General features: G+C 51.6%; 1 protein-coding gene and 1 long non-coding RNA gene across 16 annotated transcripts in view; one reads left to right on the forward strand and one right to left on the reverse strand.

Moving 5' to 3' along the window:
* ZNF185 (zinc finger protein 185 with LIM domain) overlaps window positions 1-23,144 on the forward strand; it is a 72,347-nt gene that overhangs the window by 22,252 nt on the left and 26,951 nt on the right. For 3 of the 15 annotated variants that reach the window (XM_077988781.1, XM_077988788.1, XM_077988787.1), the window contains 5 exons: window positions 233-274; window positions 1,684-1,767; window positions 11,351-11,455; window positions 12,542-12,640; window positions 16,774-16,863. In XM_077988781.1, the coding sequence (XP_077844907.1) occupies window positions 233-274; window positions 1,684-1,767; window positions 11,351-11,455; window positions 12,542-12,640; window positions 16,774-16,863 (420 nt within the window). Of the gene's footprint in view, window positions 1-232; window positions 275-1,683; window positions 1,768-2,230; window positions 2,321-8,041; window positions 8,129-11,350; window positions 11,456-12,541; window positions 12,641-16,773; window positions 16,864-23,144 lie in introns of all 15 variants that reach the window. The other 12 variants (XM_077988782.1, XM_077988789.1, XM_077988783.1 and 9 more) reach the window with 6 other exon arrangements.
* On the reverse strand, window positions 243-6,169 carry LOC144338616 (uncharacterized). Its single transcript, XR_013412862.1, has 2 exons — window positions 5,823-6,169; window positions 243-3,020 (listed from the first exon to the last, which is right to left on the reverse strand). It is a non-coding gene; the product is annotated as an uncharacterized LOC144338616 (long non-coding RNA).

The raw sequence follows: 23,144 nt of genomic DNA on the forward strand, positions 1-23,144 counted from the left end.
CTCTGGCTGATGAAAGGGTGGGTGGAGAGATCACTCCCAAGGACCTTCCTAGCTGAGCCTTCTCAGATTCTCAGATGTACTTTCTAGAAAATGGAGAGGTCTGGCAGTTACCACCAGGGAAGGTGAAGTGCCGGGAATGGGAGAGGACCCAGGACCCCCTGGGGTAAAGCAGTCTTGATGTCACCTGCCCACGGGCTCTGCCCAAAGCTTTGCCTTTCTCTTTCGTTTCAAGCAGTCCTACCCAGGAGACACAGGCGCCGTTTATTGCGAAGAGGTAAGTGTCATCAAGGGACATCCTGGAAGCCTGTTACTGGCCACAGGAAGGCCTTCCGTCAGCTGGGGTGTAATGTGGGAGCTGTGTAGAGGGGATGTGGATGTGGGGGCTACTGTCCCTGAGCAGGGGAAGTTGTGAGGGGCTGGGAGCTTCTGTCTGGAGGCTGTGGTAGCATATGTGGTAGCATATGTGGTCAAGCTCTTCCATTTGCCAATGGCTAATGGGGCTGGGTCCCTGACCCAAGATGGAGCATTTCCAAGGCCCTCTGGGAGTTGTTCCCCTGCCCCTGTTGCTTGCCTCTTGCCTTGCCTTCTGCTGTCACGCAGGATCAAAACCTGGGCCATCAGGAGAACTTCCCCTGGGAGGTGACTGTGACATTGGAGATGGGCCCTAAAGGGTGAACAGGGCTTAACAGGGAATGATCAGAACGTCAGGACACTCCAGCTGACTGAGGGAGGGGTGTCACCATTAGTTGAGACAGGGCACCTTCTGGAGGAGGAAAATATTCAGGGGAAAGCAGGAAAGAAAATTCTGGAAAGTTGAATTTGAGGGACTTCCAGTTGAGTGGACAGGGAAGGCCTCTCTCCATGCTGAGGTGGCTAGCTGGGGACTGAAAACCCAAGAGAAGACAGCATGCCAATTGCCCCAGGCAGAGGGCCCCATGGTGCCCAGGCCCGGGGTGGGACTAGCTTGCTGTGTTGGAAGACCGGAAGGTTGGCAGGAATACAGAGAGCAGGGATGGGGTCAGCACAAAGGAAGTGACAGAGAATGGCGGGGGGTCTTCCTGGTTCCATTTGGTTCCTGTGGTTTCTGTAACGCAGTACCACAAACTGAGCAGCTTAAAAAACCAGAAAAGACTTATCTCCCGGTTCTGGAGACCAGAAGTCCAGATCAAGGTGTTAGCAGGGTGGGTTCCTTCTGGAGGCTCTGAGGGAGAAACCGTCCCAGGCCACTCTCCTGGCTTCTGGTGGTGGTTGGCGATCCTTGGCGTTCCTTGGCTTGTACCTGCATCACTCCAGTCTGTGCCTCTGTCTTCACATGGCCTTCTCTTCCCTGTGTGTCTGTGTCCAGATTTCCCTCTTCTTACAAGGACAGCGGTCATTGGATTTAGGACCCATCCTATTCCAGTATGACCTCATCTTACCTGATTACATCTGCAAACACCCTATTTCCAAATAAGGTTACAGTCACAGGTTCCAGGGGACACGAATTTTGGGGGGACACTATTCAAGCCAGTATGCTGTCCTTATCCTGAGCTGGAATCACTGAACCCCCAGCCTGGGCCACCTCTTGGCCGTGATCCTGAAGGGTTGGGCCAGTTAGACACCACTGGAAGCATGTCCTTCAAGGCCTGCAAGCTCCAGGGCAGCCAAGAAGACCACGAGCACCATTTCTCTTCTTGCTCAAAGGGTGGAGGTGGTGGAAGAGGACGGGCCTTCTGAGAAGAGCCAGGACCCATCTGCTCTGGCAAGATCCACTCCCGGCCCAAACAGGTAATCCATTGCGCTCATCTCTGCCTAGGGCTGGTGGCTGCTACACCTGCCACTCAGTCACTAAGGAACCTCAGTCAGGGCACCTCCATGCTGGGCTTAGAGATCAGTGTCTCTATGTGCCCAGTGACAAGATGGGACAACGAAATCAGTAAGGGCCCATCTGGCTGGATGTCCCAGGACTGAAAGGAGCAAAACAGTCCAGCCTCCCGGGAGAGAGCACCTGGCTCTGGTCTGTTGAGTATGTATCTGTGTCACCTTAACCCTTGCACCACTGAGCCTGGTGGCAACTTGAACACCCCAAGAAAAAGTACCATCCTTGGGGTTTGAGAGGGCCAGCCACCATGGCAGTAGCCTGCCATTGTCAGACTTGCTCCTTGCACTCCAATAAGTTAGCCATGTTCAGCATGCCCAGGGAGGAGGCTCTGACATCTCCAGAGCCTCTCACAGCCACCTTCTTTGCCAGTGCGGATGAAGGCAGGACCAAAGCGTCTCAGGCAATTTGGATCGGGTGCCTGCCGAGTATGCCTAGCCCCGGTGGGAGCCAGGAGCTCAGGTGGGTGCCGAGAGCTGACTCTGGCTTGTGAGTGGGTGTGATGGCTTCCCGCCAGCCTGGCTGGCTGGTTCTGCCAGCTGGAGAGGGTGTGGCAGTGGGATGACGGGGCAAGGACAGGCTGAGTGCTGGTGATCTCACTCCAGGAAGGGCCGTGATTTGTCCTGATTTCTGATCCCTGAGAATCTGGGCAGATAATGGTGCTCTCTTGTCTGTGGACAACTAATACCTTCCTGTACTTTGTGCAGAATGGTGCTACCAGTCCTGTAGGGAGAGCCACCACTGTTGTCGCTGCTGTTTAAAGTGCCTGCTGGATTGAGACCTTTGCTCAAATCTAGGTCTCCTAAGAGCTGCATCTCTGTAGCACCCTTGGAAGACCCCTGCATCCAGAAGGGGAGAGGGCCTGTCCCTACAGGTCACTTCCCAGGCCCCCAAGGGCTGTTCAGGCTCTCCTAATACCATAGCAATCCCCCAATTTGAGCTCCACAGCCATTTATAGACAGGTGACCAATGTCCTCAGGGTTACTTCCTCGGTGCTGCGAGGGAGACAGAAACACTGACAGAGGGAGCCAGGAGCACGAGGCCAGGTCTCTCCATGGCCCCAGGCAGCAGACTGCCAGGGTGCTCCTCCTTTTCACTCTCTCCGTCTCTTGATTTTCTCAGTTGTCTGACTCTCCCCATAAGAACTTTGGTCCATAAGAACCTTAGAAAATGTGGAAAAGAAGATTTGAGATTTCTTTACAAGGCAATATCTAGGGCAGAGGTCCCCAGTCTTTTTGGCACCAGGGATTGGTTTCGTGAAAGACACTTTTTCCACGGGACGGGGCAGGGGATGGTTTCAGGATGAAACTGTTCCACCTCAGAATCCACCTTCATCATCATCAGGCATTGGATTCTCATAAGGAGTGCACAATCTAGATCTCTCACATGTGTAGTTCACAATACGGTTCGTGCTCTTATGAGAATCTGCTGATCTGACAGCAGGCAGAGCTAAGGCAGTAATGATCGCTAGCTTACCTCCTACTGTGCAGCCTGGTTCCCAGCAGGCCACGGACTGGTACTGGTCCTCAGGCCGGGGTTGGGGACCCCTGATCTAGGGAACTTGGCAATTGAGGGATATGGGGGCAAAGGCTGCCACAGCAAAGTATTATACCACACACTGGGGGGCTTAAACCACAGAAATTTATCATCTCCCACTTCTGGAGGCTAGAAGTCTGAGATCAAGGTGATGGCAAGATTGGTTCCTCTTGAGTCTCTCTCCTTGACTGGTAGACTCCATCTTCTCCCTGGGTCCTTATGTGCTCATCCCTGTCTGTGTATGCCTGCATCCTAATTACTTCTCGTTTTTTGAGACAGAGTCTCACTCTGTCGCCCAGGCTGGAGTGCAGTGGCACAGTCACCACTCACTGCAGCCTCGACCTCCCAGGCTCAAGAGATCCTCCAACCTTAGCCTCCTGAGTAGCTGGGGCTATAGGCACATGCCACCATAACCAGCTAGTTTTTTTTTTTTTTGTTTTGTTTTAAATTTTTTTATTTTTTGTAGAGACAGGGTTTCACCATGTTGCCCAGACTGGTCTGGAACTCTAGGACTCAAATCATCCTGTCTTGGCCTCCCAAAGTGCTGGGATTGCAGGCATGAGCCACCGCGCCCAGACCCTAATCACTTCTTTTAAGGACATTGGTCCAATTGGATTAGGGCCCACCCACTTCTTTAAAGGCCCCGTCTCCAAATGCAGTAACATTCTGAGGTCCTGGGGGTTAAGACCTCAACATATGAATTTTGGGTGGCACAAGTCAGCCCATAACAGTATACAGTTCTCGTTTCTCCTTATTTCTCTGTTAAAGAAAGGCAATAAATGGATTCAGGTGCCTTTTTGTTTGCTTGTTTTGTTTGTTTTTGAGATGGAGTCTCGCTCTGTCGCCCAGGCTCAAGTACAGTGGCGTGATCTCTGCTCACTGCAACCTCCGCCTCCCGGGTTCAAGCGATTCTTCTGCCTCAGCCTCCTGAGTAGCTGGGACTACAGGTGTATGCCACCATGCCTGGCTAATTTTTGCATTTTTAGTAGAGACGGGGTTTCACCATATTGGCCAGGCTAGTCTCAGACTCCTGACCTCGTGATCTGCCTGCCTTGGCCTCCCAAAGTGCTGGGATTACAGGTGTGAGCCACCACGCTCGGCCTCAGGTGCCTGTTAGAAGACAATATAGGAGGCTGGGCATGGTGGCTCATGCCTGTAATCCCAGCACTTTGGGAGGCCAAGGCAGGAGGATGGCTTGAAGCCAGGAGTTTGAGACTAGCCTAGGTAGCCTAGCAAGACCCCATCTCTACCAAAAAAAAAAAAAAAAATTACAAATTAGTTGGGAGCATTGATGTACACCTGTAGTCCCAGCTACTTGGGAGGCTGAGGTGGGAGGACTGCCTGAGCCCAGGAGTTTGAGGCTGCAATGAGCTGTGACTGCACCCTTACATTCTAGCCTGGGTGACAGAGCAAGACCCTGTCTGTAAAACAAGAAGAAAAAAAGAGAGATAATGGAGGAGAATTAGACTGTGCTGTATTATAGATTTAAGAGGCACTTTGACATTTATTCCAAAAAATTCCTTTGGATGTTTAATACTCATCATATGGTTGTCATTGCAAGGTGGCTTTTTAAGTTTGCTCAGGCTGCCATAACAAATAAAGGCTAGAGATTCAGGGTCCGGAGCAAGCTCCCAACAGGAGGCTCAGCTTGATGCTTCTGATAGTTCTTTCCTCCAATTCTGGTCTCTCAATATTTGGAGCTCACCCAGGCAGCTTCCAGGAAAGCTGCTGGCTGATCCTGACCCTGGAGGGCCGTCTTCTCTGACCCTACCCCATTAGGTGCTGCACTGGACCAGGCAGCCATCATCAGTACTCCCAGGCCCAGCTCCTATCTGCCTGGTGTCTGAGAAGCCCAGCCCGTGAGGAGCAATGACTCAACCAAACTCAGGGTCCTGCAGCATCTCAGAAAAGGCTGGTTTGTGGCAGAGTGGAAGAGGAGAATGTCACAGCCTTGTCCCAGGCACAGACCCATCGAGGCTATCCTCTCCCCACTCCCTGCCCTGCCCTGTCTCCCTTAACTACAGTGCAAAGGTCAGCTCCTCATAACTCTTGCCCCCCTTGCAACCTGCACCCAGTTTAGGGACCCTCTCTTGGAGCACCCCTTCTCGACACCCCCAGACCTGGCTGCTTTACCCGCAGCTCTGGTCAAGCTTGCCTCACCTGACCAGCGCAGGGCCTCCTGGGTCCTGGTCCTAGGCTCTGCCCAGCATGCTGCCTGGCAGAGCGTCTGGGGAGCAGGGAGTAGGAGCACAGCTTCTGGCACGGGACAAAACCCTGGCTTTGCATCGAACTGACTGTGTGACCTTGAACAAATCCCTTCATCTCTCCGTGCGTCAGTTTTCCCGTGGGTAAAATAGGGAGAGCAGTAATAGCTACTTCCCAAGGCTGTCTCAAATACTAAATGAGATAATGCACCTGAAGTACTTACCACAGTGCCTGGGTGCTGGTATCCTCTGGGGCGTGCTCTGGGGCGTGCTGAACTGCAGGACCCTTATTCAAATACAGGAAGAGATCAATATCTCCACCTGCCGGCATTTGAGGGAAATGCGGCCAAAGGCAGTGAAAACGTAGTATCCCTCCGCCCCACATCCCCGCCTCCTCACTCTTTGGCAGGACGAGTCACACACTGTTTGGCACAGGCCACAGTTGCTCACATTCCCACAGGTGGCTGTGATCCGTTTTGGGCCTCAGGCTTCAGCAGATGCCTGCCTCTCTTCCTTGAGTGCCTTCCAAGGGTGTGCAGCCTTCCAGCATGGTCCTGGACTTCAGATTGGACTAGAGGTGTCTGTGGTTGGGAGTCTGGGGAGGTGGTGGGGTAGCGAGTTGCAGGGGAGGAGAGACCCCTGTATTAGTTTACTGGAGCTGCTGTAACAAGGTACTAGAAACCGAGTGGCTTAAAACCACAGGCGTTTATCCTCTCACAATTCTGGAAAGGCCATGTTTCCTCCAAAGGCTCTGGGGCAAAATCTGTTCCATGCCTCTCTCTTACCTTTTGTTGCCCGCAATCCTTGGTGTTTCCTGGCTTGCGCCCACCTCACTCCCATCTCGGCCTCTGTCTTCGCACAGCCATCTTCCCTCTGTGTCTGTCCAAATTCCCCTAGTCTGACACCAGTCACTGGAGCAGGCTGGGGTGACACTTTGTTCCCATTTCCTCTCTGACAGAGCCAGAAACGCCAGTGAGAAAATATGTTGTGCTTACCTGTGACATCCCGGTTCCCTGGCACCACCTGCTTTAAATGAGGCAGCCAGGGGTTTTATACTGTCATCATAAATGACATCATCCTCAATAACGATCTCATCATCGTTATCACGAGAGGAGATGGGGAGAAGTCAGAGCTGTCTGTGTGTGTAGGGCCCCTCCTGGCTTTCCTGATGGGAGAGGCCTTGTCCTTGGTAGCCCTTCCATTTCCGTCTGGTCACTTTGAGCGCTCCAGGCCCTGACCAGGGTGGAAGTGGAGGGACAGAGATGCGCAGCCCACTGACCCAGCCCTCCATGGCTCATTTCTCACTTTCACCTTGGCCACTCCAAACCCTACCCCTCCTGGGACCCCTGACTGGCTTCTTTAAAGTTCCAGTCTGATCCTATAAACCCCCCACTCCACTTCAAGCCCATCCTGCATCTTCCCTTTGCCATACCAGATCTAGTCTGTACATTCAGGACCTCTGCCAGCCTCTACCTCCTCCTCTTCCCCTGATCTCGCTTCAGCTGGCCTGGGTCAGGCTATGCCTCCATAAAGCTTGTCCACTGCTCCCATGGTGAAACCTGTTCTGGGCCCTACAGCATAGCAAGGTCAGTTTCCATGCCTCTCTGCCCCCGTCTGACTTTGCTGGGCCCAGAGCTTCACCAGGGCAGGCCTGGGACTCAAGCTTGTCTGCACTTCCAGTGCCCAGGGACAGTCAAAGGCAGGAGTGACTGCAATGTGGCTTGGAATTAGGCTTTGCTCCATGGACCTGAGGAGGTCTAGTTTGGGGTGAAGGGTCCACCCCCACAAAGCCTGAGAGCTCTATATTCTCTCTGGCCCTGGCCACACCATGGCCAAACCTGCTGGGCGTCATGCCTTGCAGTACAGCCAGAGAATGCATCAGATTTGGAGGGATGTGTGTCTGGGGTGGCCTGTGGTCACCTGGGGGAGGGCTCTGAGCATGGCTGGCAAGAGGAAAGCTCAAAGGGGCCCTTTGTCCTCACCCCTGAGTCTGCGACATCCCCTCCCACTGTTTTTCATTTCAAATTTGGTCTGTGGGTTTTCTCAGTCTCTCATACCCCTCAGTCCCTACCAGCCCATGAATGCGGAATTACCCCTGGCCTCACAAACGGCCACTTTGGATGCCCTGGTGGGGCCACAGGCTGGGGCTGCCCCTGCAAATGGTTGGTAGAAACACGGGTTGGGAGGTTTCATTTCTACGAAGAAGGGCCCTTCCTGTGCCTGAGGGAGGGTTGGGCTCAGGTCAGGGGTGGGAGACTGGGGAAGTGGCCTAAGGTCAGTGGCCCGAGCTCAGCTGCAGCACCCACAAGGCTCAAGGCCAAGGAGGAGATGACAGCAAAACAAAAGGGGGCAGTGGGTCTGGGCGGCCCACCGCACTCACCAGCCCGAGAAGGGGGAGACTTTTCTCACCTGCAACCCACTGGGTCTCTCCTTTGGCCTGCAGCTCAAGAGGTGAGGAAATTGTCCGCCTGCAGATCCTGACACCCAGGGCAGGACTCCGCCTGGTGGCCCCAGACCTGGAAGGCATGAGGTATGGGGGTCCTGCTGCTGTCCTGGCTCCCTGCACATCATTCTAGAGATGGAGGTAGCCGCCTCAGGATGCAAATGATGAGGCCTAGGGTTGGCTCTGCCACTGTAGGGCCAACAGGTTGATGGGAGGCATGGTCGACCTGGGTTCTCTGCCCCATCTCATTCTTTCACTCACAAAACCATTATGGAGCAAGCACTTGGTCTGTGTAAGGACACAGGCCCGACCCTGGGACACAGTAGTGAACAGGACACCCTGGCTGGAATTGTCATCTGCCTGACGGGGGAGGCAGATGCCGACGTGAGCATGAACAAGGTCAGCCAGAGATGCTGTGTGCCAGGAGCCCCTGGGAAGTGAGAGCTCAACCCTGCCAATCCCTGAAGATGGGACCAGTCAGCCGTGCTGGGGATGTTGGTGGGGGTGGGAGGAGGATTGGGTCTAAGGAGCTCGTAAAGGCCACTGAGGACATTGCCCTGCCTGTGTGAGAGGGCCACTGGGAATAGAGTGGGGTCATTCTATCCCCTCCCACTGGTTTTCATTCCAAATTTGGTCTGTGGGTTTTCTCAGTCTCTCATACCCCTCAGTCCCTACCAGCTCATGAATGCAGAATTACTCCTGGCCTCACAAATGGCCACTTTGGATGCCCTGGTGGGGCCACAGGCTGGGGCTGCCCCTGCAAATGGTTGGTAGAAACACGGGTTGGGAGGTTTCATTTCTACCCAGAAGGGCCCTTGCTGTGGTCAGAGTCCACAGCTCTCTAGGCCACTAGGCTCTGTGCTGGGGAGGGGTGGGTCAAGGAGGCCACAACCAGCAGGGAGCACGAGGGGCTCAGCCCCTGCCCTGGGGTGGAGGACAGACAGCCAGGTGACATGCAGGCAGGATTCAGGGGCTGGGGTGGAGGCTAGGAGAGATCCAAGCAGGGAGACTGGGCCCCTTACCTTGTGAAGGCCAGAGACTGGGGAGAGAAGCGGGAGTGTACACTGAAGGTCATCCCTTCATCCCTGGGGTGGCAGGAACTTTGAGCAGAGGCCTCTCAACAGTGTCGTGGGTGGGAGTGCTTGAGGAGAGCTTCCCGGAGGAAGTGACACCCAAGATGAGTCCTGAGCGATCTCTAAGTCCCTTTACTCTCCTCCTTGGCTCCTCCCACTTTTAATTCTGCCCCCAAGGCACCAAGTCCTGCCCATTTTATTTTAGAGATGTTTCCATCCCTATTGCTCTGCCCCTGGCTCAGGCCTCCACTGCCACTCACCCAGTTGTCTGCAGCCGTTTCCTACTATCCCATCCCTGGACTCCCTTCCACATCTACCTGGGTGATGTTTTCAAAGGGCAGAAGTAGTTATGCCAGCTCTCTGCACAAAGCCCTGCAAAGCCCCTCCCACTATGCTCTGCAGCCTGAACTCAGTACCTGGCCCCACCTGCAGGCTCCTCCCTCCCTGGGCCTTTCTCTCTGCAGGCTGGAGGCTCTGCCTGAGATGCCCTTTCCCCTCTTCATTTTTCTGTTCCACCTGAAATGTCCTCTCTTCTGGGTCACCTCGTTCTCCTGAGTTTCTTTCCCAGGCAGCATCTGAGGGGCTTGTTGATTCTGCATGGCAGCATCCATTCTGCATGGATGTAGATACAATCACTATGCTCATTTTACAGATTAAGAAACTGAGACCCTGAATGGTTAAGTAACTTGCTCAAGGTCACATGGTCCAGAGCACGCAGATCCGCCCAGCCTGCCCTACTCCCACCTTCCACCTTCTGCACCATAGCTCATTGTACTAGTCGGGGCAGGGAGCAGGGGGACGGAGAGGGGTGATTGAAAGAGTTGGCATTTGCTGAGTGAACTCATTTGATGAGTATATTCGTAGGCATTGAAGTCAAAATTTCCAGGAGGGAGGTATTTGAAGGTTTGTGATTGAGGTTTGAGAGAGTGATCAGGGCTCAAGAGCTTTCCACGTTATATGCAGACAGAATAGAGCTGAAATCATGAGCGTAAACTAGCTTCACATGGGGCTCGTGGCGAGCCAGCGAAAGCTGGGCACTGACCTCACTATGCAAGTGGCAGCCACCTGGCCAGCCCTCCTGGGGACAGCTGGGTGAGGGCAGTCACTTCTCACCATGTTGAGAGTGAGCCTCCTGAGGGCCAGTTGGGAGGTAGTGGGTGTGCAGGCCAGTACAGAGGAGAGGCGGGAACAAGTGGAGATCACTGCTTCAAGGGTGGCAGTTGACGCTTTGGGAGGGGAGGAGACAGCCCAGCAGGTGGTGGAGCACGTGAAGGGGAGGAGAAAAAGGCAGACACCAGGAAGGTGTGTGGCCAGGGAGGTAGGCAGGTCGTGTTGACAGGGTCAAGGGAGGAGGGGTGGCGAGAAGGCTGGAGTGGCCCACTGGGTCAGCAGTACTGAATGGTGGTTTGAAATAATGATGGGACTGTCTCTCCTGGAGTTGACAACATGGGGCTCCCTGATGACCTGAAGGAGAACAGAAGGGGGCTTAAATTAGGAGATTAGGATCAGTCTTACCCCATAAAGGGATATAGTCCAGAACTCTGAAGTCAGACTGCCTGGATTCGAATCTGAGCTACTCCTCTTATTACCTGTGAAATTTGGGGCAAATCACATGGGCTTTGTGTGCCTCTGTTTGCTCATCTGAAAGATGGGCATGGGTGATGACAGTGCCCATATCCTGGGGTTGATTTGCAGAGTTAATGTATATAAAGTCATGAGAACAGGCTCAAATGCTCAATCAACAGTAGCTATTGCCAGGCGCAGTGGCTCACGCCTGTAATCCCAGCACGGTAGCTATAAGACAATAACAACGACAACAACAACAAAAACAAACCCAAAACACAGTAGCTATTACTAATGAAGTTTTGAGAATTGGCCAATCTGTCAATCAGCAGGGTTTGTTTGTTTGTGGTTTTGTTTTTTAACAAACGTTTCAGGTTCAACCTCCCAAGTAGCTGGGGCCACAGGCACACACCACCACTCCTGACTTTCAAAAATATCTTTGTGGAGATGGAGTCTAGCTATGTTTCTCAGGCTGGTCTTGAACTCCTTGGCTCAAGTGATCCTCTTGCCTCGGCCTCTGAAAATGCTGGGTTATAGGCGTGAGCCATTGCACCTAGCCCAGTAGCAGGTTTTAAGCTCCGTGGAGACAGCTGGCATTTGAGGATGAGGTAACAGCCCACACCTGAGTGTGAATGGCTGCTGCATCGTTAACTTCCATTTATTTCCTCCATAGGTCTTCCCCAGGCCACAAAGACAAGGAGGCCCCCTGCTCCAGAGAGCTCCAGAGGGACTTGGCTGGCGAGGAGGCTTTCAGGGGCCCCAACACAGACGCTGCAAGGTAACTCAGTGCAGGAAGCAGACACTTCATTCCCAGAACATGGAGCCCACATACACCCAGCTGAAGGACTTCCATGGCCTCTGGTGCAATGTCAATGGATGCAGCTGGGGCCAGGATGGTCCTGTTCCCGCTGTTCCCCCGGTGCCTAGGGTAGTGCAGGTCTTTAATGAATATCTGTTGAAAGAAAGAATGAACAAATGAATGAGGCCTGGAGTGGGGTAGGCCCCTGCCATGATTCCTCAGGGAGCCAGTTGGAGAGCAGGACCAAACTCCAGGGCAGGCTATCCCCAGCTCCTGGCCTGTGCTGGGTTCCTTCCATTCCCCTGAAGATTCCACACTCACTATGCTTTTACTGCAGGACAAAGCAGCCCTGCCAATGGCCAGGGCAAAGCAAGGCCACCAAGCTGGCAGTCTGGGAGAGTCAGTGACCAAAGTATGTGGGCCCCCATACAGCATGTAGCTGAGACTTTCAGGATGACCTGTGGACTACGGGAGACATTGTGGCAAGGGGTCAGGGGTCCAGGATGGGAAGTTGGAGCCATAGTGGTGGATGATGAGTCCAGATGGGATGATTGTCCCCAGTCGCTCTACAGCCAGCCCACTGACCTGTCTTCCAAGCCAGACCAGTGCCAAATGTGTCTGGTGAGCAGTGGCTGCAGGCTGGGCATTTCCTCAGTGAGAACCTGGTAGCCAGTTACAGCTAAGAACCCACACACCCGTCTTCTCAGTGTGGATCCCTGGAGCCTCTAGCTGGGACCCTGAGCCCTGGGAATGAGGAAAGGAATCCCTCTATAGCTTATTACCAGCCCCACGTCTTGCCCCTTGCTCTGTTGGCAATAAGCCCCCACAATGAACTGACCTCCTCCTCACTTTCCACCTTGCTCCCAACCAACTCATCAGGTTTGGAAAAAATACAGAAATGCTTCCTGTTAGAGTTAACTTGGGCTTGGCTCAGCTCTGGTCAGAGCAGCACAGAGTAGCAGCTAAAGGCCTGTGCTTCTGGACTTGAGGCCCACTCTCATGGCATCTGGGTTAGATGAGATCAAAACACAACCAGAGTCAGCAAATACTCACTTCTCATAACAGGTCAAGTGAACAGCTGAGTGATGGCAACGTGGGATCCGGAGCCACGGGCTCCTGGCCTGAAGGCTTGGCTGCAGTAGACATTGGCTCTGAGAGAGGAAGGTAAGCTGCCCGGGGGAGGCAGGTTCTCTCATGCTCCTGGTGACAGAACAGGGTCAAGCTGCCAGGCTGCTTGGACTGCTGGGGGTGGGGCACTGGTCACTTCCTATGACTCCTGTCTATTGCTTCTCCCACACGCCCACCTTCCACCACATCCTGTGTCCTTGGGCTTTCCACTTCTTGGAATCTTGTTCATTTTTTCTGACCCCTGCCACTGGCCCTCAAGCTCCTCCAGAGTAGGCACTAGGCCCACTCACAGCTGGAGGCCCAGCCCCCACATGGTGCTGGTCCTGGGCTGGTCAAATGAACGTGTGGGGAATACATGAAGGGACAAACTAATGAGTGAATGACTGAATGATGGAAGAGTCGGCACCTTCTTACTTTTCGGTTAAGCTCTGAGGACCAGCTAGGAGGCCCTTTGCTCCTGCTTTCTCCCTTCTCTCCTTTTCCTGCCCCACCCCTACCCCGGTCAGCTCTGCTGTGAGGTTCAGGGAGAGGAAAAGCAGTAGCCCTGGAAAGACCAGTGTGTCCAGCTGGGCTCTGGCTTCTTGGACCTGGATCAAGTCAGGGGCCACTTTCTCAGGTGATTTGGGGAGTGGCACGGTCCCACTTGTCCCTAAGTGGTTCCAAACCAAGCCTGAATCATCCTTGGGGCAAAGGCTAGGTATGCAGATGATGGCATAAATAGTTTAGCTCCAAATTATGCTGGAGCCCTTCTTCAGAGCAGATAGCTAGGGAAGAGTGGCAAAGCCAGTGTCTGCAAAGAGCTACAACCGCAAGATATCATCTGCCTCCTGCATCCTACTGTAGTCTGGCCAAGGAGGGAATCCTGTAGGGAAGGCCCTGCTGATGCTTTCCTACTTCCCTCAGCATACCCAGGGCCCCTTTCCCTCACTAACTTCAATAGTTTGCAATTCATGCCTGGAACCAGAGCCTGACTTCTAAATCCAGGCCCACAAGTCAACACAGGAAGGGGACAGCAGGTCCTGGCCTCTGAAACCACTGTCTCTGAGCAGGTCCAAGGAGAGGCCACCAGAGACTCTGTTCTTTGAGCTGCCACTAATGGGGAGGACTCCGCTAGAGCCCTGTCCACGCAGCCTGCATCTTTTTGCCATCTGCAGAGGTGTTGGAGGGATCTTTCTAAAAATAAGCTAGATCACATTTCTCCCCTGCTAAAACCTTCTAGTGGCTCTCCATTTTCCTTAGAATGAAGTCCCAACCCTTTCCCATGACCCACTGGATCCTGCATGGCAGAACCTTTGGCCTTCTATCCAGTTGGGGCTCCCGCTACTCTCCCCATGGTAGTGCAGCTTGACTGGCTCTGCTGATGGCTGTCGCGAAGAGACTTCTGGTCTACTGTGATTGGGTGGCTCTTGTCTCCTCCGTGTCGCCCCGCCTGCTTATACACCCTCATAACACGAAGGCTGTGCTGTCCTCTGTTTCTTTAAAGCGAAACCAGGCCTCAAAGTTACTTGTAAAGTCATCTGAAGAATCTTCTAGATTTTCACAAATTTTAACCCAGTCTTTTACAGTTGTCTTACCTATATAGTCGTCCCTAGGTATCTGTGGGGGATTGGTTCCAGAACCTCGCTCATATACCAAAATCCATGCATGTTCAAGTCCCTGATATAAAATGGTGTAGCATTTGCATGTAACCTATGCACATCCTCCTGTACCCTTTAAAGCATCTCTAGATTATTGTAATACCTCATACAATGTAAGTGGTATATAAATAGTTGTTATACTGTATTGTTTAGGGAATGATGACAGAAAAAAGCCTGCACATGGTCAGTATGGATGCAACCATTCTATTTTAATTATTTTTTCCAAGTCCCTCCCCTCCCCTCCCCTCCCCCCTTCTCTCCCTCCCTCCCTCCCTCCCCTCCTCTCCTGTCTTCCTTTTTTAGACAGGGCCTTGCTCTGTCACCCAGGCTGGAGTGCAGTGGTGTGATCACAGTTCACAGCAGCCTCAACCTCTGGGGCTCAAGGGATCCTCTCACATCAGCCTCCCGGGTAGCTGGGACTATAGGTGTGTACCACCGCACCTGGCTAATTTTTGTATTTTTGGTAGATATAAGGTTTTACCATGTTGCCCAGGCTGGTTTGGAACTCCTGGGCTCAAGCAGTCCACCCACCTCAGCCCCACAAAGTGCTGGGATAACAGGCATGAGACACGGTACCTGGTCCCAAATATTTTCAATCTGAACTTGGTTGAATCCACAGATGTGGAACCCACAACATAGAGGGCTGACCACACACTTAGTTTGACCATGATTTTCAACAAACTCCTTTATTGTTTTTCCAAAGGCAAGGTTGTTTCTCATGGAAACAACCACTCTCCTTTTCCATTCATTTTCATGGATTTACTTAATCGTTGAACTTAGTGATTCTTCCCCATTAGAGGCAGCTCAAATAACTAAGTTACTGCCCCAGGGGCCTTTCCTTGGACCTGCTCAGAGACACTGGTTTCAGAGGCCAGGACCTGCTGTCCCCTTCTTGTGCAAATACAACTGGCATAAAGAGGTTTGGGACCAAACAAGAGCGCCCCTTAGTGAGTGTGCTGGTTAGTGGAGGGCACAGACTTGTATAGGCAGTGATTGTTCAGCATGCCGTGAGCATCAGTCTGCCTGGCTTACAGAGACACAGAGAATGTGACTCAACCCTGTGAAGGGTGGGTAAGACATTCGCCACAAAATCCATATTGAGTGGGTGAATACAGGTGGACTGGGAAGGAGCACTGCTTCTACAAACAGCCACAGGGCTCAGTAGTAACAGGAACACATTAGCACATGTTATGGCCCAGGTATTATTCAAAGTACTTGGCATCTATGAACTCATTTACTTTTCTCAGAATACTTATGAGACAGACATGATTGGCATCCCTATTTCATTGATGGTAAAATTGAGGCCCAGAAAGAAAGGTCAGGTAACATGCCCAATGTCACACAGCTGGGTGACAGCAAAGCCATGATTTGCTTGCTAAACTTGGCTGTAGTCCCTACAGCAGAGGTTCTCTGAGACCTCCTAGCAGGATCTCTTCCTAGGCTCTGCCTTCCAATGCCCTCCTCTCTGCCACCTCAGCTTGGGTCCATGTAGGTTGGTGCTGGGCTCTCTGGGTGGGCATGGTCACTTTGCTGTGGGTGTGAGGAGCATTTGGCAAGTGCTAGTAAGGAACAATCTTTCTTGACTCCCACAAACCCTAAGGAGGTGTAGGTCAGGTAAGGATACGTCATGCTCAGGGTCAGGTTCCAGCCGCAGCTCAGGGCTGAGGGGAATGGTTGGACATGGGGCAGGGAGCTGGAAGAACACTCGAGAGATAGCGGGTAAATGAGACATGACTTTACTCAGCAGCAGCTCTCTTACACAGCTTTCTCAAACTAGCTTTCAAATCATTAGCAGCTTACTCTCACACTGTCTGCCCTGTCTTGGCTGCTTAGTCCGATGGCCCCCACGCACAGCTGCGTGGCCAGCTCTCCCTTGCCTTCAGGGTCAGCCGCTTAATTCTTTCTCTCCCTGGGCATGGGCAAACCAAGCTGTGTCCTGGTTCCCCTCTGTCCATCTGCAAAGACAGACAGCTCTTGCGCTGTCTCTTTCTCTGGGTTCCCACGCACCCGCCATGTCAAGCCATGATGAGCTGAGCCAAGCCCCAAGAGACATGTTCCCTGTACACAGCGTCAACAGGGCAGTTATACCTTTTACAGACAATAGTGGTTTAGAGCCAAGTATGAACTTACACAAACAGGTTATATAAGAAGTGGAGGTGTGCACTTGTGCACCAGACTCACTGAGTCATGCAGGCCTGGATATCCCCCTCTGCCTATTCCTTGACCAAAGCACATCCATGTACCTTACAGGATACTAGAACCCAAAACCAGGAGGGGACTTCCCAGGGAACCCAAATTGGTCAGGGGCAGTGCTTGCTCTTGAACTCAGGTGCTAAGGCCATGTCCAAAGCTGACACGAGGTTGTCACACACAGTGGCATCGGTGCCACACTAATGCCAAGACTGAGACACCAGCCTTTACTGGAAGACACAGTTTCCCCCTTTCTGGTGAGAAGGCAGCCTGGAGGGAGAAGACCTGGGACCCAGCCTTCTTTGGCCTGAGATCTCAGCGGGCCTGTGTTTCCTTCCTCAGCTCCAGTGCCACTTCAGTCTCTGATGTCCCTGCTGATAGGAAGAGTGACAGCACAGCAGCCCGGGAGGATGCAAAGGCAGACCCAAAGAGGTAAGGTATGAGGAGACAGTGCTGAACGAGAGACGCAGCTTGGGCTGTGTGTCCATTGGCCTTTGGCTAGGAAGGCCAGCAAGGTTTGTGAGCTGGCCTGAGGCACATAGCAAGGGCAGAAGCCCCAACGGGAACCCTCTGGCTTCTGGGGCCAGGGAGCTTTCTGCTAAACTCTGTTGCCTTGGCCAGGAAGTACACCATACTCAGAAAGGGTCTTTCAGTCAACAACCACTCTGACAGCACCTGCCTTTTGCTGGAGGCTGGAGCACACAGACAAATCAGAAACACTGCTGCCTTCCAGGAGCTCCCAGGCCGGGGGTGGGCAAAGCCTGGTTCAGATTAGAGCAATACATCAGCGCTAGAGGAGGGGAAGGGGGCTTCATGGGAAGGTGGCCTTTGAATGGAATGTTGACAGGTGAGGAGTCTTTCAAGCAGAGGGAACAGGATACGTAAAGGGCCCAAGAAAACCTGGTGTTTCCTGGGCACTGTATGTTGCTGGGTGTGGTCAGCGATGAGTGTCCTTGTCAGGGAGTGCTGGAAGAGGAGGCTCAGTGAACTAGGTAGGGCTTGATTGGCCTCTTGTACTGTTATATTGGAGCCTACTGTGTGCACAGCCCTCTACTCACAGCGTCTCATATGGTTCTCCTCACAGTCTCTCAAAGGTTTATGCCTAATTACAACAAAATCCAAAAGCCTGGAGCCTAGGTCTCTGTGCCTCCTGAGAAGGATAGTGCTCTAAATAAAACAGCCGCAGCTGAGATAGAGTGATGACGGTGAGGAGGGTACGACTTAGGTGGGTGGAAAAGGCAACTCAGGCGAGCTCCTCTAAAGATGAGAAGGAGCCAACTCTAGAAAGAATACGGTGAAGAGAGCTGTAGATAAGGAACCACAAACCAAATAACCCTGAGATGGGAACATGCTTAACATGTTCCAAAGGACAGAGTGGCTGGAGCTTGGCCAGTGAGGAGGGCCATAGATGGAGCAGGGCCTTGGTAAGCCATGATTAAGAGATTGGATCTTGTTTCAAGTTTTAAGCCAAAGGGGAGTCTGATGTGATTTAGTTGTTTAAAAGGTGAATGTATGTTTGCATTTTCATACCACATTGCTGTTGCTTTTTTACTTAAACCAAGATGCTGGGGGCTGGGGTGGGCAATGGATATCTAAGGTATGAGGCCTTAATATATTTCTTTTCTCATTCAAATTGCACTGACAATTAACAATCAGAGTGAAAACAATAGCTGACACCAATACTGTGCTGTGCCAGGTGCCTTACAGCCTTGCCAGCAACCCTGTGAGATGGGTAAGGTGGGAAACTGAAGCACAGAAAGATTACGTGACTTAGCCAAGGCCTTACAAGTGGCAGAGCTGAGTTCCAAGGGAAGAGGCTCTAAGAAAATCCTCAGGAGAAACTACGAAAAATTAGTTTATGAAATCTTGTCTTTGGAGCCTAGTCTCAAGACCCAGAATCAGTAACTTACAGCTGGTTAACATGGTTAACATGCTGTGTAATCTCACCTTAGTTCTCCCCAAACGTGGAAAAGGATAAGGCTTCTTATGCAACCTGACAGAGGAGAAAATTGAGGGACTCACTCCTGTGATGAACACACCTAGGAACAGAGCCCAGATCCAGCTAACTCTAGAGCCAGGCTCACACTACTTTCCTCTGATGTTTAAATGTCTGCAAAATCAGAGGTTTTTTTTTTTTTTTTGAGACGGAGTTTCCGTGTGATCTCGGCTCACTGCAACCTCTCCCTCCCGGGTTCAAACGATTCTCCTGCCTCAGCCTCCTGAGTAGCTGGGATTACAGGCTCATGCCACCACGCCCAGCTAATTTTTATATTTTTACTAGGGATGGGGTTTCACTATGTTGGCCAGGCTGGTCTCAAACTCCTGACATCAAGCGATCCACCCATCTTGGCCTCCCAAATTGCTGGGATTACGGGCGTGAGCCACTATGCCTGGCCAGTACAGACTTTCTTGATTACAGTGTTTCACAACTCTGGCTGTATTTGAGAATCACCTAGGAAGTACTGAAACACACTGTTGATGAAAAAGGCCGTACTCTGTAACATATTTGAAGAATTTCTGAGCCAAATGTTAGGACTATGACCCGTGACACAGCCTCAGGAGATCCTGAGAGCATGTGCCCAGGATGGTTCAGTTACAGCTTGGTTTTATATGTTCTAGGGAGACATAAGACATCAATCAATATATGTGAGGTATACATTAGTTAGGTCCAGAAAGGCCGGATGCCTCAAAGCTGGGAGTGTGGTGGGGGTGGGGGTGAGGGTGGGGTTCCAGGTCATAGGTGGATTCAGAGATTTTCTGATTGGCAATTGGCTGAAAGACTTGTTATTCTCTAAAGACCTGCAATCAATAGAAAGGAGTGCCTGGGTTAAGATAAGGGGTTGTGGAGACCAAAGTTCTTATATAGATGAAGTCTCATAAGTGGCCGCCCTTAGAAGCAATAGATGACCAATGTTTCTTATTCAGACCTTTAAAAGGTGCTAGACTCTCAGCTAAACTCTTCAGATCAGAAAAAGCCCTGGAAAGGGAAGAAGATTCTCTACAGAATGTAAATTTCCCCCAGGAGAGACAGCTTTGCAGGGTTATTTCAAAATATGTCAAAAAATATATTTTGGTGTAAAATACTTCAATTTCTTTCATTACCTGCTCTTTGTCATGTGATGCTATACTAGAGTCAGGTTGGAATTTGGCATATTATTGCTTCAAAGAGTCTGTTTTGTCAGTCTGAATATCTCTCTCAATGTTAATACTGGTCAGTTGGGTGTGAATTCCAAATGGAGAATATATTGAGGCATGTCCGACCTTCCCCTTTCTCATCATGACCTGAACTAGTTTTTCACGTTGTGTCCCCTTGGCTGAGAGAAGTGTCCATTCATTCGGCTGGGGAGCTTAGAATTTTATTTTTGGTTTACAACACAACAAAAACTTTCCGAAGTCCCAGGTAGAGATTTGGATTTTATTTTTCTGGGGCGGGTCTCCATCATCTGTGTCTTTTTCAAAGCTTCCCAGTTTATTCTCTTTCCAGGCTAGGTTGAGAACCATTGTTCTCAGGTAGTGGTTCTGAACCAGGGGCATCTCCCAAACCTTCCAGCCTGCTACGATACAATGTCTGGAGCCATTTTTGGTTGTAAAAACTGGGAGTGGGAGATACTACTGGCTTCTTAAATGCAGAGATCTGGGATGCTACTAAATACCCTACAGTGAACAGGATAGCACCCACCCCACACCCCCCAGCACACACCATAGAATTATGGGGTTCAAAATGGCAATAGTGCTAAGGTTGACAAATCCTGCTCTAGAGCTTTGACGAGCCATTTGGGAAGACAGAAGGGGCGGAAAAGAAAAATGGATGGAAGAGAACCGCAGCACTCGCCTTACCGGGAGTCTGGGTAGCAGGGACTGCGCCTGTGCGAATGCGCACTAGCCACCAGCGTACGCGACGCGTGCGCGCCTGTGCACCTCGGCTAGCACCCGCCCGTAGTGAGTACGCCTGCGCACGCCGCCATTTCTTGAAGCCCCGAACTCGGTCGCAGTGCCCGCCGGGAAAATGCGACTGTCCACAAAGTGAAATGGCCGTCTGGGGCGAGCTCGGCCTCGGCGGGGATTCTCCTGAGGCCATGCCCGCGCCGGCCGCCAGAGGTCGCCCGAGGATCACGAATGGGCCCGAGGCGCTGGCTGCCCCTTCCCCTGCATAAGGTCTGAAGCCGCGGCCAGAGTGGCCTTGGGGTGACCGCGCGTGGACCGTCCCCGGCGGGAGGAAGCGCGGTCCCGCGAGGGACCGAACGGGGCCGCTGCGACTTGAGCTTGTTCCGCGGGGAGCCCTGGCGGCCATGGCCTCCGGTACACCGGACATGGGTCGTCAGGGCTGCCCAGGGGGAGGGGATGTGGACCCTCCAACCACGCTGGGCCCTTGGGCTGACCGGGGCTGGTCTGTGGGGCTCAGTGAGGTGGGACTTTATTCCTAGGAGTTTGATGAGGGAGCGCCTTGGGGGTGGTGTCGTCCTGACATCCTGCAGGGCAGTGGAGCCTTACTTTCCCTAGGTTACAACACAATTTTAACTGTCCCAAACTGTGGGGACTCTGCCCTATTCCACCTTGGGCCGTTCCATCACACTACAGGGAGAGGCGGTATAGTATAGTGGTTGAGAGCCTGAACTCTGGTGCTTTGGGTTCCAATCCAAGCTCTGTCACTTACAAGCTCCGTGACCTTGGGCATGTTACTCATCTCCTCTGTGCCTCAGGTTCTTCACGTGTAGAATAGTAGTAATCATACCTCCTACCATATAGGGTTGTTGAAACGGCCAAATCGGTTTGTATATGCAAAGCGTGTAGGACATTTAAACCTGCAAGCTAAGTGAAGCAGCACCAGAGGAATATCTCCTGCTCTCAGAGGTGTTCAGGGATACTCGGAAGGCTGACTTTACCAGCTTTATTGGCTTGATTTCATTTGACATGACACGATATCTCATCTCCTTCCTACTAAACTTTTGTCATCAAATTTTACATATAGAACATGCTGTTTTCTTCATTATGTTGCAAGCATGGGCTTCTCAAGTTTATATTTTTTCTTCATGAGGATCAGGTGAAGTTTAGGCCCCACATTTCCTCACCACTGGCAACCGTTGTTGGCCAGTGGAGGAGTCTAGTGGAGGTAGTACAAGAGTGGAAGTGTCATCTGGGTGCAGTGGCTCACGCCCACCTGTAATCCTATACTTTGAGAGGCCGAGGCAGGAAGACCACTTGAGTTCCGGGGATTGAGACCAGCGTGGGCAACGTAGTGAGACCTCATCTCTACAAATTTTTTTTATATATATATGTGTGTGTGTATATGATATCTATCCATATATGTATATCATATATGATATCTATATATGTATATCATATATATGATATATATCTTATATATGTATATCATATACATATGTTTTTGAAACAGTGTTTCTCTTCTGTCACCCCAGACTGGAGTGCAATGGGGTGATCTCGGCTTACTGCAACCTCTGCCTCCTGTGCTCCAGTGATTCTCCTGCCTTAACCTCCCAAGTAGCTGGTACTACAGGCACATACCACTGCACCTGGCTTATTTTTGTATTTTTTTGTAGAGATGGGTTTTTGCCATGTTGCCTAGGCTGGTCTCAAACTCTGACCTCAACTGATCCACCCACTTCTGCCTCCCAAAGTACTGAGATTACAGGCGTGAACCACTATGCCGGGACTACAATTTTTTTTTTTTTTTTTTTTTTTAAAGAATGGAAGTGTGTAGAGTATGGTTGTGTCAGGAATTGACAATGGCTGTACTAGGCTACTGGATCTTTGGTCCAATTACATTCAGAAGGAAAGGCTTCAGAGAAATCAATCCCAAATCCAAAGTCCCATTGGTCACCATCCCCTGTGTTACCTTGCCTATCTCTAACCACTTGACTTCCAGGCAGTTCATGAGGGACTCAGACAGGATAGCTGGGAAGTAATTCCCCTGGATGCTACATTGTCCAGCAGAGCTTCCTGTGAGTGTTTGCCTAAGATTTCCTTTTTATGACCCACATAGGTCATACCTACTAAAATCACAGTGGCCCTGCCACAGGCCTAGGAACAAAGAAGCCTTGTTCATCCATTTGTCCCTGTGTCACAGTAGAGCCCAAGTTTCTCTTTGTGGAGAATTCTGGCTCTATCCACAAACTTGGTGAGGGCAACCTCTACTAGTGTATTTCTGCAGAGGACATGGGACAGGACAGGACTCTGATTGAATCCATAGTAAAGCTAAGTCAGGGCTACCACAGTAGGGATACAAGCTCTTCAGGCCTTGTATGTTTGTCTTTGACTCAAGCAAGCATGTCACTGACAGAGATTGAGCGGGTGTGTCAGGGCACCCTGCTGGCAACCCTGGGACTGGTGTTACCTGTGCAGACAGACCACTTTTGGATCTGCATAGCGGGCCCTAAGGGTGGAAGCAGCACAGAGAAGCACAGGCCCAGTGGGATGGTTTCCCACAGTTACTGTGTGGCGTCATACTCACTTGCCTGCAGTTCTGCCTGGTGCAGCTGGAGGTGGCAATTAGCTTGTTGTCCCTGCTGGAGAATTTTAGTCTCCCCCACCTCCACCTGAGGCTGAAGAATCATATTGCTTTCAGGGCATACTTTCCAAAAAATGTGGCCTCTGTTGGCCTTGTTATTCCAGCTTGAAGGCAGGAAGCCTGCCTAGACAAAGTTAACTCCTATATACAAAGAGTCCCAGGGTAGTTTGTAGTGTGTTCTTGTCTC

Source organism: Macaca mulatta, chromosome X (genome assembly GCF_049350105.2).
Source record: "Macaca mulatta isolate MMU2019108-1 chromosome X, T2T-MMU8v2.0, whole genome shotgun sequence".
NCBI classification, from domain to species: Eukaryota; Metazoa; Chordata; class Mammalia; order Primates; family Cercopithecidae; genus Macaca; species Macaca mulatta.